This window comes from Rhineura floridana, chromosome 5, assembly GCF_030035675.1.
Source record: "Rhineura floridana isolate rRhiFlo1 chromosome 5, rRhiFlo1.hap2, whole genome shotgun sequence".
NCBI classification, from domain to species: domain Eukaryota; kingdom Metazoa; phylum Chordata; class Lepidosauria; order Squamata; family Rhineuridae; genus Rhineura; species Rhineura floridana.
In genome coordinates, this window is record NC_084484.1 from 63,727,270 (window position 1) to 63,746,839 (window position 19,570).

General features: G+C 41.5%; 1 protein-coding gene across 3 annotated transcripts in view; it reads right to left on the reverse strand.

Moving 5' to 3' along the window:
* Positions 1-741: 741 nt before the first annotated feature.
* Positions 742-19,570, reverse strand: part of SLC9A7 (solute carrier family 9 member A7) — a 67,359-nt gene continuing 48,530 nt past the window's right edge. For 2 of the 3 annotated variants that reach the window (XM_061626976.1, XM_061626978.1), the window contains exons 12-17: positions 19,041-19,194; positions 15,145-15,204; positions 11,664-11,727; positions 6,168-6,250; positions 5,261-5,366; positions 742-2,517 (exon numbers count right to left, since the gene is read on the reverse strand). In XM_061626976.1, coding sequence (XP_061482960.1) covers positions 2,278-2,517; positions 5,261-5,366; positions 6,168-6,250; positions 11,664-11,727; positions 15,145-15,204; positions 19,041-19,194 — 707 coding nt within the window. In that variant the 3' untranslated portion in view covers positions 742-2,277. The remainder of the gene's footprint in view (positions 2,518-5,260; positions 5,367-6,167; positions 6,251-11,663; positions 11,728-15,144; positions 15,205-19,040; positions 19,195-19,570) is intronic. The other variant, XM_061626977.1, reaches the window with a different exon arrangement.

Sequence of the window (19,570 nt, forward strand, 5' to 3'; positions counted from 1 at the left end):
GGAGAAGAGAAGGAAGCTTCAACACTCTAGACCTAGGTTTTGGATCTGGACATACCGCTGAGACTCTCGAGGAGGATGGAGTAGGAGAATCCTCTGCAGAGTAAGGGCTTCCATCGCCTTGCATAGCAGAGGAAGGAAATGAGGCTCTTGAAATATCCTAGTAGATAAAATCTCCTCAGATTCTGACTCCCCACTCCATTCCTCTTCATCCAAGACAATCAAGTCGTGTTCTGTATCTATAAGCTCCTGCTCTGGGGGCTGAAGGTGCCTGCCTTGAGATGCCGCATAGGGATCTGGAGATGTGCGGCTGGGGGAAGGGCGTGGATTTGCCCTCAAGTGATCTGCAGGTGGGTTCCGTGAGGGCTGTGGGCCTGATATAGCTTGAGAAGACAAATCTCTAGCCAGATCCATTAAGAGGGCATCCCTAAGCTGCTCCTTCAGTTGTTGAATTGAATGTGCTGATAGGTGTAACTGTAAAGGGCTAGGTGGAGCTAATTACCCACCTGATATCATCTTTCCATGCACAGGAGAAAGGTAGTCGCACAGAAAGAAACAGAAAAAAATTCAACTAGTAATAAGTGCCTTAAAACCCCCATAAAAACCAACTTCCTCAACTGAAAATTAGTATGCGCAATCACAACAAAAAAGCAGAAGAGTTATGGACTTTTTATTACATAGACTGGTTCAAATTTCATTTCTGCTTCACAAACAGACTGAAATAAAATAGCAAGTAAAAAACTGTTCTCAATGTAAGAAGAAAAGAACATTTTTATTTTCCCAAGCATATTTGTCATGTTTAAATTACAGGGTAGTCAGTTTAAAAAACCTTATCACAATTAGAGTCAAAACATTACATCATTTTTTCAATCTGCTTTATCAGCTGCGCTTCTTTTGAAGGAAGCCATAAAGAACCACCTAATTGTGTCATGGGTGTCACTCATTCATAAATAAGATTACATATGTTCTATTTGCAAATTAGCATCTCTGTATCTTTTCAGATTACAACAGGATTTTTTTTTTTTTTTTTTTTTTACAGAAAAGGCACTGCACCATTCTTAAAAGATCAGGGTCATAGTGCAATATGCCACACACACACACACACACACACACACACACACACACACACACACACACACAGAGTGAAACCGTTTTTGTTCTGATGCAAGCTTTGCATAAAAAGACCTGCATTTATGTTAGGCTCATCCACCTTGATTAGAAAACCGTAGTTCAAATCCAGATACCATATAGCAAGGAAGGGGCATCTGTGGCCCTCCAGATGTTGATGGATTGCAAGTCCCATCATCTCTGACCACTGACCACACTGGCTGGGGCTGATGGGCACTGAAGACAAACAATTTCTGGAGGGCCATAGGTTTTCCATCCCTGCTCTGCAGGAACCTAAAACAGATTCCATCAATACTTCTTAGCGTATAGCTGCACTGCATTCATTCAATACTGTCTTCACAGTTAGAGGAATGTCACCGACTACATTTGTCAGAGGATGACTAATGATTTCCTCCAGGTAAGTCTAAGAGTTTATCTGTAGAACTAGAGTACATAAGGGCAAGAGGCAAATTAAAATTTTGTAAGGCAAACAGATGGATTTTGCTGTTGATGCAGCGACAAGACTCTACAGAAATTCTTAGTAAGTTGTCCAAAGATTACGAGAAATGCACACATTGCTTCTTTCCCCTTTTTAGACACAGAATAATTTAATATCAAACTTTATACTAGTAAGGACTTTAAAAAGTATCCCTTGAAATGACATGGAGCTTTGTTTTTCCAACAAGTCTCAGAAAAATGTGGATGAGGTCACAATATATAATGTACTCTTTTGCACCTACATTTTTCAAGTATAAGTTAAACATTGTACCTTCTGTCAGTGATGACCGACTTCAGTATCAGAATTCTCTCCTGTGCTTTTCAGGCTGAGAAACTTTTGGTGGTTCTGAACTACTTTTAACTATTACCATTAATATTCTTGTCAGAGGAGTGGTGCAGCAGAATGAGATGATTACAACATGCCACTTTTAATTTCAAGTAAGTATGTTTTAATTTCAAGAGCCTGACCAATTTTTCATGTGTCTGTTTTAGACACTTGTTGGCATCCTGAAAGAAATTAGAGAGAGGGTGACAGGTGGGCAAGTGCATCTTCAGACCACTAATACAACAGGCATAAATTCAATTTGCTAAGCCCTTCCACCAACTTTGGGGCTTGCAGGTGTCTTGGTTCTTTGGAAGCTGGGGTCTATTGCTGCATTTTTACCAAGCCAGTCATCATGCATCCAGGGGAAATACTAGCCGAGTGCCTCTACTCATCAGCTCAGGTACTTCTGTTCCCAGATCATGTTCCAGGGCCTCCTCTGAGCTTTTTATTTTCCTGCCATCAAGGCTAGTAACAGCAGCATGTGAACCCGAGGACCCATTAGCAGTTATTGTCGTGTCCCCGTATGTCAACGTCAGATCACTGTCATTCAGGATAAAGTCAGAGTCTTCATCTCTAAGCTGCTCTTGATTCTGAAAAAGAACAGCATAGATATCCAGTATTTGCCAGTGGTAATTACTACAAAATAAAACTAAAAATGCTACAGAATGTGGAAGGATTCAAGACAAACCTAGATTATAGATTAAATCCTGTGCACAATTAGATTGCATAACACCCACTGATTTCAATAGGGTTTAAGTTGTTTGTACAGTGTTACAACTACATTTTTGTAGAAATATCTTCAGTCAACAGCTCTAGAAAGCAGTGACTTTAATACAGAAGACCGAAGTGTGTGGGGAGATGTACACATGTGGACATGTATGAGCCATAAAGTTACCTACCCATGTCCTGTTATCTTCTACTCTCATGCATGATACTCCCATACAGAATTATTATTATTAAATACCCCACCTTATGGCCAAGAGGCCCTCAAGGTGGCTTACAAGAAAAACACAAATATAGAAATACAATACAATTTACAAAAATTAAATAACAAATAACATTAAAATATTAAAACTACCCCAGCCTGTACACAATTCTTTCCTTGTATAAGGCAACCCCTCCATGTCCATTTCTTATAGCAGCATAAACATGAAGCTGTCCAATGTGCACTTTTTAAAAAAATGATCAGCCTGTACTTTCCCCTCTCTATTTTACTACATAAAGCCTTTTGAGATTCTTTGGCTATCATAAGCTTCCATATACAGACTATGTGTGGCATCGCAATTCCCCATGTGGCTGGTACCTTCTCTCTGGCAATGTTCTGGAAGCCCAACATATAAATGGAAGATACAGATGAGAAGCCCAAGATACAGGGAGTCTGCTTGCCAAGTACTGTTCTGTCCCCAGGAAGCATTGCTGTCCATGATAAGTGTTTCTCCAGAATACTGCAGGCCCCCTGGAAGATGCTGCAGTGGTCCCTTCTACGTACAGCAATAAGAATCGCAGCAGACCCCAGTCTCCATCAGACAACTGTCTCTGAGTGGCAGCAAGATGTTCCACCCTTCAGGAGCCCATTTGGCTTCTCGTGCCTGCAGACAACAGTCCTGCACCACTCACAATGTTTCCTTATCCTGCACCAGTGTATTAGGACTCAGACCATGATAAGTACAACAGATGCTATAACAGCGTATGTTACAGCGTATCAACATTGATAGTGCTCCCTTCCCTCTCGTTGAATCCTACCTATCAACACCACAACTTAATCTACTCTTAGACCTTATGTGGTATAAAGCCTCTAAGTAGCAGAAATGTTAAACACCTTGGCACCTGAGCCAATAGCTAGGGAACCCCAATTTAAAATCAACTGCAGCCAGAGCTCCTTTTTCCCCTCAGAGCTTTTTCTGTCAAGTTTATATGAATGAAATTATTTCTGGTGTCCACTCAATTGTTTGTGACAATGACAGTGAGATTAAAGGGATTTAATGGTGCATGGAGCAAAGGGAAGGGGGAATATTTGCAAAATAGTTGTTTTAATGTAGTCTCAGGTAAAAAGAAGTCAAACTAGCAGGTCTGTTATTTCCTGAACAATTTTTATTTTAAAAAAGATCATATTTGTTCACCTCCATACTCCTTTACAGTAAGAAAACTTTACTTCAGCCTATGTTCTTTACAAAGCAATTCCTTTCCTAAATTTGATTTATCCTAGATCAAGCTATAATTTGTAGCTAACACTGCAGGGGCACCAGTATTGCTTTTAAAAAGCACAACTATCACCAAAACATTCTGACAGCTTTGCTTAATAACCACACTCAGGATTACATTACGTGTGTATATGTCAGATGGAGTCCAAGTAATCTGAAACATTATTTTGAAAGAGGCTAGAACATGGATCCTGGGGGCCTTGAAAATCTTCCAAAAATAACCCTAAAATGGCCTCTATATTACTTACATTCTTACAGATAGCATTTCTTATATTCACTTATTTTCTTGACTGTTACTCATTCCACTATATATTTAGAATTTACACTTAGATATCAATGTTTTAAGTACTTAAAATTCTTAATTAAAGATGAAAAGCAGAGATGCAGTACAAGTCAATACTAGCAATCCCACAGCTATTAAAGAATTAAAAGCATCTATGCCATTTTTAGAAGTCACTTATATGTTGCAGAGAGCCCAAGTTAAATCCTACCTGTGCAATTCAAAGTCTACACAGGAGCTGTCTTATAGCCTTTGCAAAAGCCTCTTTGAAGCAGCTTACACATGCAAGCTGCTTCAAAGGGCGCTTTTGCACAGGGCTGTAATCCCCACTCAGCTGATAAACGGGAATTAAATCCTGCTGCCTTGGCTGTACAATGGGTGTGGTTTGGAGGAATAGCCTTGTGGGCCAAATTGGACCCGCTGGAGTACCATGATTGGCCCAGAGACCAAAGGTTCCCCACCCTATCTTAATGAGAGAAGTCCAGTGGTTGTGCAATAGGGCAAACAAAGGAGAGTTCTTAAAGATTAAGATAAGCTCTGTTACTCAACCCCCACAGTTTCCTCTTCTGATATATGAAAAATGCAAGTGGCTTGAAGCCATTTCCCACTCTATGAATTGCAGCTTAGTCCAAATAATTTCAAAAAGAGCTGCAGTGATTTATAAGGCTTGGCTCTTTGCACAGGGCCAATACTCACAGCATGCTACCTACTTAAATTGCACAAATTTATCAAAATATAGCTATGTTGTAACACTTTGGCCATTGGAATGTTAACCATTCTTTTGCCACACACGCATATATTGTAGCTAAGGAAAATGTTTGTTAATTTAATAGGAAACAAAGATACACTTACCTCATAAACCTGGGGACTAGTTAAGCAATGTGCTATTAGGCCACACCAGCCTGGAAGAGTTGCAGTTAGAGGAGGGCCACTGTGTGTTAGAATCGGCTTCAGATAACTTTAACATGTAGTTAAAGAAAACAAATACTCCTTATTTTTCTAAAAAAAGTTTAATATCTGTGCTCCAGTTCATCGTGATGCTAGTATTAATTTTCAAGCAAAGAATACAGTTGCTTCAATGCTATCCATAGACACTAGATCCAGAAAATTATTAGACAAACTGGTAAGGGTCTTAGAGGCAGCTGGACATGGAAGCTGTCCAACAGTGCCTCCACATCACTGTCACAACACGCAGACAAGGGCATCATGTTGTGCATCTCTAGCCTTGTGCCAGCCATTGCCAGGCACCAACTATACTCTTCATGCCATGAAGAAGGACATGAGACATCACACTGTCGGTTGTGGCACTAGCTTGAAGAGCAGATCAAAAGGAAGGCTATTGACAGCTTTCATTCTGAATGTGAAGATGATCGACTAACTGGGAAGGGGAGGGAGAGGTAAGGGATAACAAGGTCGAGAAGGATAGCGAAAGCAAGTTGATGCTTGTTGGCACCCTTTCCTAAAGCCCAAATTCGATCTGGTTGACTACATCCAGAAAGTAATCTTTTTGCTTGATGCTGGAGTCTGGCAACTTTCTCCCAGATACTCCTCTCAGGGTTTCCCATTGCGAGGAACATCCACTGCTAAGAACATCCATTTGTAAGCTGTGAGTTAAGTACGGGCTTTATTTGGCCACTGCTTTTTGTTAGAGTACATGGGCCTGTTCACTCTTGTCCCAAAGACCAGGCAAGGAGCCAACAGCTCCTCTTTCTCAACTATCGCTTGTCCTAAGTGGTTTCTAACAACTTGGAAAGGATACTTGTGGTCAAAGCTATACCACAGCCTGAAGATCCAAACACTTTCCTGTTTTGTTCGGTTCCTCCTTTCAGCATCTGGACCATCCTAATCAGGAGAGGACATTTTGTAAGTCATACAGAATACAAAGATTAAGCTTTCTGGTACAGCAATTCTTGAGCTTCACATAACAACCATTACCAAGTGAAGCAACAATAGTCTGAGCCACTGCAAGTCCAAGTGAAGACATTTCTGACGGTACTCTTCATTTTAATTTGTCATCCATGGAAAATAGGGGGGGGGGGAGAAGAGATCATGACAATGGTCATATGCACCTCTGCAAAGGAGGAATAGCTGCTCAGATATAGGAAGTTTCTCTATTGGACATTAGCTCTATCACACAGTGGAAGTGAAGAATCATGATCTCGTGTATGTTATGTTACAGGTCCTTCACATGTCCCTGATCACACATTACATGACAACCTGCATGTAACCATTTGTCCACAGAGCAGCTTTTCAGGGGAAAGGAGCAATAGGTAAAAACCACCTCTCTATCCTTGCTTTAGTAGAGGATCCTTAAGGAGAACTTAGCCCATGGAAAGGCTTGATCTAAAGTGCTTTCCCATGAAGAAAAGCCAAATGCTCAAAGCACTTTGCTGTGCTTTATAGAACACCCACTCTTTTCTAGTTTCCCTTTCCTTTTTGGGAATGGGAGGAAGTATAAGCACAAGTAAGATTAAGCAGTATACTGAAAATTGTAAATGAAAATATCCTGGTTTGAAAAGTTGAATTCCATAAATGCACTGTAACATGAACCAATACAAATATATTTTAAATTATTTTTGAGTATTTAAGTTTGTTAATGTTGCATGATTTATATATGATGTTTTGATTATATTTAATAATGGTGTAAAATTAGTAAAGATTGATTTAAAAAAAGAACACCCATTAGAATTGATGTGTTCATGATGCCACCCTCTTCAGCATGACATTTAAATATGGGAGCTGCAAGAAGAGATGGCCCAGGAGTAACACTGACTGGCCTTCTTGAGAAGACAGGCTATTAAGAGCTTGTGCAAGGGATGCAGTCAGTAAGGATGCCTGTCTGTCAGTTTCCAGGCTTCTCCCATCAGTATTTTTGACTGCAGACACTTATTATTATTGTTATTATTATTATTTATACCCTGCCATTTCTCCAAAACTGGAACTCATGGTGGCTTCCAGATAAAAATACATATAATTAAAAACATACAAAGTCTACATTAAAATAAGATTAAACTATTTCCAATATTAAAACCATACACACATATAGCTGAAAGAGTTCAGACTAGTTTAAAAATGATATAATAGACATGTTATATATTGTATATTGTTTGTAGTATTTTAATTGTGTTGTAAGTCGCCTAGAGTGTCTGTATAGTCAGACAGATAGGCGTCTAACAAATAAAATTATTATTATTATTATTATTATTAGCAATGCAGCACCCTTCATGCCCTATCCGTAGCCTTCAATTCCAAAGGCTTGTTGGAATAGGAAGGTCTTTGCTTGTCGGCGGAAGGACTGCAAAGAGGGGGTCATTCTTACCTCCCTAGGAAGGGAATTCCAAAGCCTAGGGGCAGCCACCAAGAAGGCCCTCTCACGCGTCCCCACTAGTTGTACTTGAGAAGATGTGGGTATTGAGAGAAGGGCCTTTCCTGAGGATCTCAGGGCCCGGGCAGGCTCATACAGGGAGATACAGTCTGATAAATAGCCTGGACCTAAGCTGTATAGGGCTTTATAGGTCATCACCAGCACTTTGAATTGTGTCCGGAAACAGACTGGCAACCAGTGGAGCTTTTTTAACGGGGGTAGTATGGTCCCTGTAACCAGCCCCAGTTAACATTCTGGCTGCAGCACATTGTACCAACTGAAGTTTCCGAACAGTCTTCAGAGGCAGCCCCACGTAGAGCGCATTACAGTAATCTAAATGGGATGTAACTAAGGCATGTGTCACCGTGGCCAGATCAGACAGCTCAAGGAACAGGCGCAGTTGGCGCACTAATCTTAATTGTGCACATGCACTCCTGTCCACTACAGAAACCTGGGACTCCAAATTTAACGCTGAGTCCAGGAGCACACCCAAACTGCGAACCTGTGTCTTCAGGGGGAGTGTAACCCCATCCAGCACAGGCTGTATCCCTATTCCCTGATTTGCCTTACGACTGACCAGGAGCACCTCTGTCTTGTCTGGATTAAGCTTCAATTTGTTCACCCTCATCCAGTCCACCACTGACACCAGACACTGGTTTAATACCGAGACAGCTTCCTTGGAATTAGGTGGAAAGGAGACATAGAGTTAGGTGTCATCAGCATACTGATGGCACCGAACCCCGAACCCCCAGACAACCTCTCCCAGCGGTTTCATGTAGATGTTAAATAGCATAGGGGATAAAACTGAGCCCTGAGGGACCCCACAGGCCAATGGCCAAGGGGTCAAACAGGAATCCCCCAGCACCACTTTCTGGGTCCGTCCCTCCAGGAAGGAATGGAGCCACTGCAAAACAGTGCCCCCAAGTCCCATCCCAGCAAGGCGGCCCAGAAGAATACCATGGTCGATGGTATCAAAAGCCGCTGAGAGGTCCAGCAGAACCAACAGGGACACACTCCCCCTGTCCAGTTCTCTGCGTAGGTCATCCACCAAGGCAACCAAAGCCGTCTCCATCCCATAACCAGGCCTGAAACCAGATTGAAATGGATCCAGATAATCTGTTTCATCCAAGAATCCCTGGAGCTGGGAGGCCACCACACGCTCTATTACCTTACCCAAAAATGGAATATTGGACACTGGCCGGTAATTATCCATTATGGAGGGGTCCAGGGAGGGCTTTTTTTAACAAAGGCCTTACAACTGCCTCCTTTAGGCAACCTGGAACTCTGCCTTGGTGTAAGGAGGCATTAACCACTCCCCCCACCCACTCAGCCATTCCCTCTCTGGCACTTTTTATAAACCAGGAAGGGCAAGGGTCTAGCAGACATGTGGTGGCTCTCACCTCTCCAAGGATCTTGTCCACATCCTCGGGCTGTACAAATTGGAAAGAATCCATCATTATTGGACAGACAGGAGCCAAAGTTACATCCTCTGAGACTGTATCAATTATAGCGTCTAAGTCGGAACGAATCTGAGCGACTTTATCTGCAAAGTGCTGTGCAAACTCTTGATAGCGGGCTGTTGAGTGATCTATATTACCCTTTCGGGGGCCAGAATATAAAAGACCCCTGACCACTCAAAACAGCTCCACTGGGCGGCTCCCCGCAGATGCAATTGTGGCAGAAAAGAATGATTTCTTTGCTGCCCACACTGCCACAGAGTAGGCCTTCAAATAGGCTCTAGCCTGTGTTCGGTCAGACTCACTCCGAGTCTTCCGCCAACGTCGCTCTAGTCTCCGTCTCATTCGTTTCATCACCGCCAGGTCCTTGGTAAACCAAGGGGCTGGTTTGGCTCCATGAGAGGGGATGCTCAGGAGCGATCATGTCCACCGCCCTGGCCATTTCCCCATTCCAGAGGTCAACCAGAGCTTCGACAGAATCGCCTGCCGAGGTGGCAAGAAAATCCCCAAGAGCCATCAAGAAACCATCCGGATCCATCAGCCTCCTGGGGCGGACCATCCTAATCGGTCCCCCACCCCTGCAGAGGTTCCGAGTCCCAGTGAGTCTAAACCCCACCAGGTAGTGATCTGTCCATGACAAAGGAACTACAGAAAGTTCCTCCACACCAAGATCACCATCATCCCCCTCCACACAGAAAACAAGGTCCAGGGTGTGGCCAGCAACATGAGTGGGGCCAGATACTACTTGGGACAGACCCATGGTTGTCATGGAGGCCATGAAGTCCTGAGCCACTCCCGATAGGGCGACCTCGGCATGGATGTTGAAGTTTCCCAGCACCACAACCCGAGGGGACTCTAACATCAGCCCCGAGACCACCCCGGCTAGCTCAGGAAGGGAGACTGTTGAGCAGCGGGGTGGGCGGTACACCAACAGAATCCCTAATCTGTCCCGACCACCCAACTTCAAATACACACACTCACACCCTGGACACTGTAGGGTAGGGCACCTGGTCAGGGAGATAGTATCCCGATAGACCACTGCAACTCCACCTCCCCGCCCCCCAGGTCTTTCCTGCTGCTGCACAGAGAAACTGCTGTGAGGTCAGCAGTTAGAGACCGAGATTCAAATCCAGCGCAGCCATAAAGCTCACTGGATAGCCTTAGGACACGTTTTCTCTCACTTTATCCTCACAATAACCCTTTGAGATAGTTTAGGCTGAGAGCAAGAGAAATTATGAAAGAATATAACTTGCAAGGCATCCTGAGCTCTTTAGAGGAATATAAAATGATGGGATATAAATGTATTTTTACATTTGTTTATTCTTTTTTTTGTGGAAGAGAATTTCAGGGTGTTTTAGCCTCACCTTCTTGATCTCAACTCACTATGATTGAAGTGAACATATGAACTCTGCCTTTACTGCTAACCTATTCGTGTCCAATTGTTTAAACTTGGGATTTTTTATTGGATGAGTTTATTTGATTCAAATTATTATTTTTATACAGAATCATTGATTTAACATACAATCCACATATCGGTCCATATCTCATATTTTTTACTTAGAGGAATTCAACATGAGCAGCTAATGTTTTCTTTTATTTCTTGCCCTTTGTAGTGTATATCCATTCTCAAGGCCACTGAAGAAGACTTTCTTGTCGAAACGCATTTGGCTTCGTTACACATTTTGTATTTTCATGGGCATTAGGTATGCATATTGGCCTTTGTTTATAAGTTGCCCTTCATGTTGATATTACTTTGACCACATCATATATTTTGTTTCTCACTATGTATGGGCACTGAGTTATTTTCAAAAAATTTCTGGGCTATTTTGCATTATTACATGAGAACACCTACAAGGATTTTCATACTGTTTGTTTGTATACATTAAATTTTTGATATTTTTTATAACATTGTTTTCATGTCTGTACCTTAACTTTTTCTGGAGCACTATATTTATGTTGAGGTAGATTTTAACTTCACAGTTATCACAATTGTTTAAACAAACATATCAGCAGAAATATATTTTAAAAAGCTTCGTCACATGTGCACATTAAAAGCTAATTCATGCTATCTAACAGAGGCGAGCTGGCAGCCCCTAATGGTCCTGGACTTTTTTTAATTTTCTGAAATACCCTCAATTTTTGTCCAAAACCCTAGCAGTAGAGATGTCAAAGGGAAGCCCCAGACCCTCCATATTTTATGTGCTACACTGAGCCTCTTCTTCTATAGGTGCTCACTCTGCCCCTTTAATAGTCAAGAAGAAATTGGTTTTCATGTCACAAGGGAGAAAATAAGAGGCCCTATGGATTTTAGACTCTTGCATGTAATTAGCACCAAACAAACTTTAACTCAAAACATTTTTGTTTCATTACAGAACCATTTGCAGAAGTCCAGTTTCAACAGCTAATTAACCTATCGAAAAAGGTAGTTACTCACTCCTTGAAGGACTTGAAAGCTGTCATTACTGGGTGGTGGGTCTTGATCTGGGTCAACTCCAACCCTATATACCCATCAAAGGGAAAAAACAGAATACTGTGAGGTTAGCTGAACTTGAAATGCCATTTAAGCTAGGTTTGATGCCATAGTAAAAAGGTGGCTGTTTATGGGACAAGAAGTTTTAGAAAAAGTATTTTAATATACAGTTTTTATGTAGCTACCTTTATCATAATAAAAAGTTCTGCCACACCTTAAAACCTCATGTAAGATGCCACTTTATAAAGCAGCAGTTAACATTTTATTTTGGAGGAAGAGAGAGAGCGCCTATTGCTATGCCCAGTAGCTTGAAACATCACATTCCTTATAGAAGCCTAAATGTATGCAATATAATAGTTAGATTACAAATTATCAGCAATAAAGTGGTGGGTAGGAATCTGACATTTTCTTATGTTATATCCCACCTTTCCTCTATCATAGAACCCAAGGCAGCATCCCCCTGGTTCCCAGGCAGTCACCCATCCAAGCACTGACCAGACACAGATCTGCTTAGCATCAGCAAGATGGCGGCTTCATGTGCCTTCATACACACCGTTTCACCAGGCAGATAGTGGGATATTGGCACAGAATAGTTTTTTTAAAAAAGCACACACCCACACACACCAATAATTACAGTTCAAAGATCTGAGATTTTTAGGTCCTGGGCCTAGAAAAAGTTATAGGATGGTTCTTTTAACTGCTAGGAAGACTGGATCAATTTGGTACATGTTTGTGACAGTTCTGAAGGCTCAGGTACTTTAGATGAAAGGAACTATAGGACATCAGCAGAGAGTTAAGAGCAAGTTGTTTAGAAACCCAAGAAGAGATTCGTTCAACAGAGGTTGCAAAAGAATAGACCACACAGGAGTTTATTTTGAAAGCATGGGAAGACCAAGTAAAGTTTGTCAGAACAAAGCAAATCAAAATTCAGGGCAAACAGAGTGCCAATTCCCTACTGGGTATATTCAACCATCCCGGGAAGCATAAAATGGGACAAACAGTTCTTAGCTCTTCTAGCTGAAGGTTCTCAAGTGGCAGGGCTGCAATGGAGAAGCTGCCTGCCTGTCAGTACCAGACAAGGGGCTCAAAACCACTGGTCTATCAGAGTATTGAGTACTCTGACTTGGAGTTCCCATGGAGCATTGGGCAGGGGAGAGGAAAGAAGAAGTGAAGGCATTCATATAACTATAGCAAATCCCCTTACGTTGATGCTTTTATTAGTGTACCCCATACATTAGAATTCCTTCCAACAAAATACTTCTAACCCTGCTTGTTCATTACACCAAAAAGAAGAAAGGCCTTCACATTTGCAAATGGCTACCGTTCCAATCTACCTCTCTACTTTTTTTGTTGTAGAAAGGGTATCTTCTCAACTTGCCTTCACATCTCTTTCCATTACACCACTTCCATGCAACTGGGCTAGTTATAGGAAACATACGACTCCCTCATTATCACAGCTTCATTGACACAACTCAAAGTACTGATTAGCACCTACAAAGCCCTACTGGCCTAGAGACAAGGTTATCTGAAAAACTATAATCTCCCATATAAGCCTGCCTAGGCTTTCAGATTTTTGCGGGGGGGGGGAGTGATCCTTCTTTCTGTCCCACCAATATCTGACACATGTTTTGTGGGAACCCAAGAAAGGGCCTTCTTGGTGGCTGCTCCCAAACTCTGGAACTGCTTGCCAAGTAAGGTCCATCTAACCCCTTCTCTGACAATTTTCTGCTGGCAAAGGCAAATAAATTTTTATTCAGAGAGGCCTGCGATGCTTATAAGCTGATATGTCATGTACAACTTGTTCAACTGCTTTTTTATTGGTTTTGTTGATGTTTTATCTAACTGTTTTGTATTTTACTTTGTATTGTACTTTTGTATTTTACAGTAGGTTGTATCCAGAGATCTGTAAGTGGAACTCCACTAATAGGACACTCCCAATGAAGGATGGGGGTGGGGAGGCAATTTTGCCATCTTCTCATTCCCCCTGCAACCCTCTATATCTCCCAAAAATCTGGTTTGAAAGGTTGAGGAACTAGAACAGAATTGGGGGGGGGGATGGAGGACTTCAGGGAAGAAGGGGAAATTGGTTTTAAAAACCCCTCCTTTTGTTCTCACAGAAAGAACCTCCATCTTCCACAAATGGAAGGAGATCCTCCATTCATGCAACCAACCCTTTGGATTTTATCTTTAACTGCCTATTACTTAAATACAAATTTAGATAATACCTTCCCATATTCCTTCTTTTAAAATGAAGATGGATGAGAACATAAACATAAGAAAAGTCCTGCTGGATCAGGCCAGTGGCCCATGTAGTCCAGCATCTTGTTCTCACAGTGGCCAACCACATGCCCATGGGAAGCCCACAAGCAGAACCTAAGCACAAGAGCACTCTCCCCCTCCTACAGTTTCCAGCAACGGCTATTAGAAAGTATACTACCTGACTGTGAAGGGAGAGCATAACCATAATGGCTAGTAGCCTTTGACACCCTTATCCTCCATGAATTTGTCCAATCCTTTTTTAAAGCCATCCAAGTTAGTGGCCATCACTGCCTCTTATGGGAGTGAATTCCATAGTTAAACTATGGGCTATATCCATAGTTCAAGCTGAAAGCCATCTGAGACAAAAAGCTAAGTACCACTCTAGCCTGATCTTCGACTAATCTTTACAGTGCAACCTAATGCTCTGTCTCCTCAGAAATAAAGCCCATTCAGTTAAATTTTAAGTCAAAAAAAACAGCTGCAGCACAGTATAATGTCTATATAAAAAAACTCTTCTTATTACTTAACAGTTTTTTGGAACAGTTACTAGATCATTTACTAGACAGTCAACATTTTAGTCTATCTTTTGTGTACATTCTGCTTAAGAAACAAATGTTAATTTTCAGGATCAAATTGATTTGCTTTAAGAAAATACCTTCAGTCTTTAAACCTAGGATGGGGAACTTCTGGCCCTCAAGATGTTGTTGGGCTCCAACTCCCATCAGCTCTGGCCAGCATGGCCAATGGTCAGGAATTATGGAAGCTGGAGTCCCAACAAAATCTGGAGGGCCACCATCCCTCACCTGTATCATAATGAAGAATGAAATTCATGGTGCTTCATGTGAACAGCAGGGAAAAGAGGTCAGATTTAAAGTGAACAAGTACTTATTTAGTCAAAGTGTGTCACAAATACTATCTGAATTTCATCTTCCCTAGAATACATGTGTGTTCTAGATCTTTGCACTCCTTCTAACTTACAGATAGCACACCATAGATAACTGGTATTTTTTCTACCCACATGAAATGAAATTTACATAAAAAATCAGGAATGCTGTAAAGTCTTCTACAGCATTTAGAGACAAGACATGCAACAGCAGACAAGAGAATGCATACACTTTAGGTTAGAAAGATGAAGAAAGCCAAGCGTCAGGTAAAGCTTGTTACCGATGGAACTATTATTTGTCACCTGAAGTACAGCCAGCGGCTTTCATTCATCTCTTCCACCGATGGGATGTGTTCGCCAACTCTAGTACAGCACAAGAATGGAATTTGTTTAATTATAGATTTTTATCCCACCCTTCAAATAAAAGTTTCCCAGGGCAATCAGCCTCACACACACATAAAAAAGCACTATCAATACAAAAATATAAAGAACATTTTAAAAAGTTAACTCAGTTATGGGAGAAATGTGCCTAATTTGTAAATTCAGCTGAACTCATTATGGAGAAGTCGAACTCTTGCTAGCATGTCCAGTTATTAAGAAAGAAAGAAATACTGAGTCACACAAAGTTCACTACAGGTAGAAAAATGAGCAGGTCCTCTATATGGCTAGGGCTCTGTTGTCTATTTCTTTGGCATCTGATAAAGACATAACTGTGCAAAATTTTGAAAAACCATAAATCAAAGAAGATGCCACATTGTGCATCAAAGTGCATAAACATTTTCCTGTGGCTATTTGCTAATTTAATCTTGACCACTGTTGTTGAGCAATCATGGATGCCTGAAGAATTACATTTCTCAGTAACCTGAGCAGCAGCCTACATGGGTCCCTAGATGGTCACAGCTGATAGTTGAGCTATGTTAGACACTGGCTCAGTTCAGACATCTTACTGGAATAATAGAATAGTAGATAATGGCTCGCACTATCTATAATTTAGAAGCCAACCATGACCTGAGCTTCAAAAAACAAAAATGACAAATATATAGGTTATATGTTGGTTTAGGACTGCTTGCCTGTTTCTCCCTCCCACTGCTCAGCATTCCAATCTTCGGTCTCAGAGACAGAACAATGGTTGCAGCTATGGTTTGTCGATTCAGATGTTGTACCAAAGCAAGTAGCAGAAACCATGGCTTACAAACCCACTTCAAACCAATTTTCACAAAGCTGATAACAAACTGAAGTTTTCCAGTTCAGCCATAATGTAGTCTTGCATGTTAGCAGCTTCCTTAATCACAATTTTAAATTAAGATCATAGCAAACAAAGCCTATACTGCAAACTGAAAAATATTTGCCTAGGATAATGCAATTATAAACAGTGGAGTATTACTGAAAATATAAAAGCACAAGCAGGACCTGCAACAAAATTTCCAGTGCCCCACAACTGTCAATCACCATCTCATAGTCAATGAGTATAATCAATCCTCATTTGGCTTCTTGGGGAGTTTCCTGGCCTCTTGTTTTCTTCTGTAAACCCTGGATTTCCCCAAGCCTGCAGATATAGCCTCCTTGTGTGTGGGTGCTGCTGCTTTTGCTACATAAGGAGTGGAATTCAGTGTGAACATTGGAAAGAGAGCCAATTATTGACACTTGATTTTTGTAAAAAACCAACCCTACACTTAAGACAACTGCTTACTTCCAAAAGCAATAGTTTTTAAACACAAGTTCATGTTCATTGACTCTCCAATTCATGATGAACACCAACCTTTAGCTACAGTTTAGCTTCCTTCCTCTGAGAACTACAGGAAAACTAACTTAGCTGTTTTCTGAGGAAGAAAATACTGCCTGTGGTTTTTGGTTTCCTGACTCAAGACACTTTTCTCTGAAAATTGATGATCTACAAAAGATCTGACAGAAGGATTTTAAACTGTCCTATTTATATGTTACATGAAACTGCACCCACTACCCACAAATGATAATGTCACAATTACTGCTCAAACTCATGCAGATTTATTCAGAAGCAAGTCCCACAGAGGTCAAACTGCTAAGTGTGCATAAGATGGCAGCACTAAGTTGTGCACTGTCTCTCTTAGGAAGTGCTATCTGTAGCTTCCACATTCATTCTCACTAGCAATAGTTTGAAATAGATACTGCATCTTCCAATCCAGGCTGGCAGTCAGACAGAATTCCTTCAGCACACACTGCAGTATGCCAGGGATGGGGAATCTGTAGCCCTCCAGATGTGATTAGACTCCAGCTCTCATCAGCCCCAGCTAGCACAGCCGATGATCAGGGATGATGGGAACTGCAGTCCAACAACAGTTGGAGGACCAGACGTTCCCTGCCTCAATTTTGTGTGAAGTCTCATGAGTATCTAATTCTACCAATTGGTGCTGCTACAGCAGCAGCAACAAATGACCAACCTTTTTGTATTAAAATGCTGCACATGACTGCCATCTCCTGGATTAAAGGTTTCATCTCATGCAGCATCTGCAATTATTTTTCTGCAGCTCTAAGGACAAATTTACTATACTGAGGTTAGAAAAGAATTACTCAGACCTAATTAAAAAGGAAATGTTACACTGAACCATATTCAGAGTTCTGGAATGCTTGTCCCATATTGAAACACATTCGCTTGCCTGTGACACAAACAGAACGACTGTGGCACTGATTCTAGGAGGGATACCAATATTAAATTGGGAATTAGCAGTCCAGACTCTCACTCCTTAGATTCAGCACAGTGATCAGTCCTGTCTTATGTATTTCCTAACCAGCACGCTAGGAACAAATACAGCAACAAATGGCATCAGATCTGATCAACTAGAACATAAGAACATAGGAACATAAGAAGAGCCTGCTGGATCAGGCCAGTGGCCCATCTAGTCCAGCATCCTGTTCTCACAGTGGCCAACCAGGTGCCTGGGGGAAGCCCGCAAGCAGGACCCGAGTGCAAGAACACTCTCCCCTCCTGAGGCTTCCGGCAACTGGTTTTCACTTCCGGCAACTGGTTTTCGCTTCCGGCAACTGGTTTTCGCTTCCGGCAACTGGTTTTCGCTTCCGGCAACTGGTTTTCGCTTCCGGCAACAGTGTCAATAAATCTACCTAACGTACTCACAGAAGAGCTTGCATTCTAGTTGCCTACAGGATGAACTGAGACATAACCACAATGCTAAGCTGATTTTTGTTCACACCTAAGATTTGCTTCACAGAAACTACCCCCTGGAAACCATCTGGTGCATGACTAATTATAAGATGGTAAAGAGGCCCAGTAGAGAGCCCAGAATACTGGTTTGAAAACATTGCTGAGTTGGGGGAGGGAGAGATGCAAGGAAGGAAATAACACTCTTGGCCAATGTTTTATAAAGTAAAGATGTTGCAAAACTATAGGAAATAGAACAGTTCTCTTTAGATGGCAATGGGTTTGTCATGAGAAACCATTTAGCACAATACAGAACAAGAGCCCCTTCCCTTGTCAATGGCTTTTAGAACCTGTATTAACTTTAATGGGAACATATGACAATGGGATGATCCTAGGTGACAAATTAAGATCAAACATGATCACAAGAAGTGCACTACAACTACAAACAAATTTACCATTTTCCCAGCATCCAACTACATAAGCCCTCTCACATCAGGAGGTGTATATCAGGGAAGTATAAAGCCTCTAAAAATAAACTTGCAATAGAATAAAACAAAATGCTCACAAAATAGGGACAGGATGAAGCAATCATGCTGTTTGGGGTGGAAGATCACATTTTCCCACCAAGTACAAATATTGTGCTTGTACGTATTAGCCAAGGAAACTATCTGAAGCATGCCAAGCAAACAGGAAATAAATGTGTTGCTCTACTGATTACAGAAAAGGGTCCTAATCTCTACTTGAATAATGTGAGGTGCTCATATCCTACAACAGCACCAGCGTTTCACAAACAATGGGGAGAACTCCAATATTTAACTGATCAGCTATTATGAGCTAGCTTGATCTTGGTTACCTACCCAAAAAACCACACATGCAAACCTCAGATGCTACTGGGTATAAATAAGCAGCAAAATATTTAACCCCTGAACAAACAGCAAGATTTGGCTATAATAACTGTTATAATTATTTTTCTATCAAATATATTACATTGACTTTGTAAATTAAAATGATTCGCATTGCTGAACATAATACTGAAAAATATATAATTCAGATTCAATACAAGTACCTTATATTTAGCCATGACAGCATGGGTGTTGTGCCTCCACCAATGATCCAGACAGTAAAGAAGACAATAAGGAGCGTTGTGGAGAACATCATCTGGTGAGAATAAGTTGCAGTGTCTCGTATGGCTAGAGCAAATGCCATAGCTCCTCTAAGTCCTGCATGTAATAAATGGAGAGGAACTCAAAGCTCACGATACAAGAGCTATTTTGCACAATATTTCCCTCAACACAGAACTGAAGTCATCCAAGACATATGGACTCAGACCCAACTTTGGTAGGGACGATAAAGATAGGAAGCGACCTTATACAGAGTCAGACAGTTAGCCCATCTAGCTCAGTAGTGATCAGCAGTCGCTCTCCAGGATTTCAGGCAAGGTTCTCTCCCAGCCCTATGTGGGAGCTGGGGATTCAGCCTGCAACCTTCTGCTTGTGAAGCAGATGCTCTACAACTGAGCTACAGCCCTTCCCCAAGAAGACATGTTGCTACAATGGAAATGCTAAGGACTGTCCACATTATACTCCAAAAATAAAC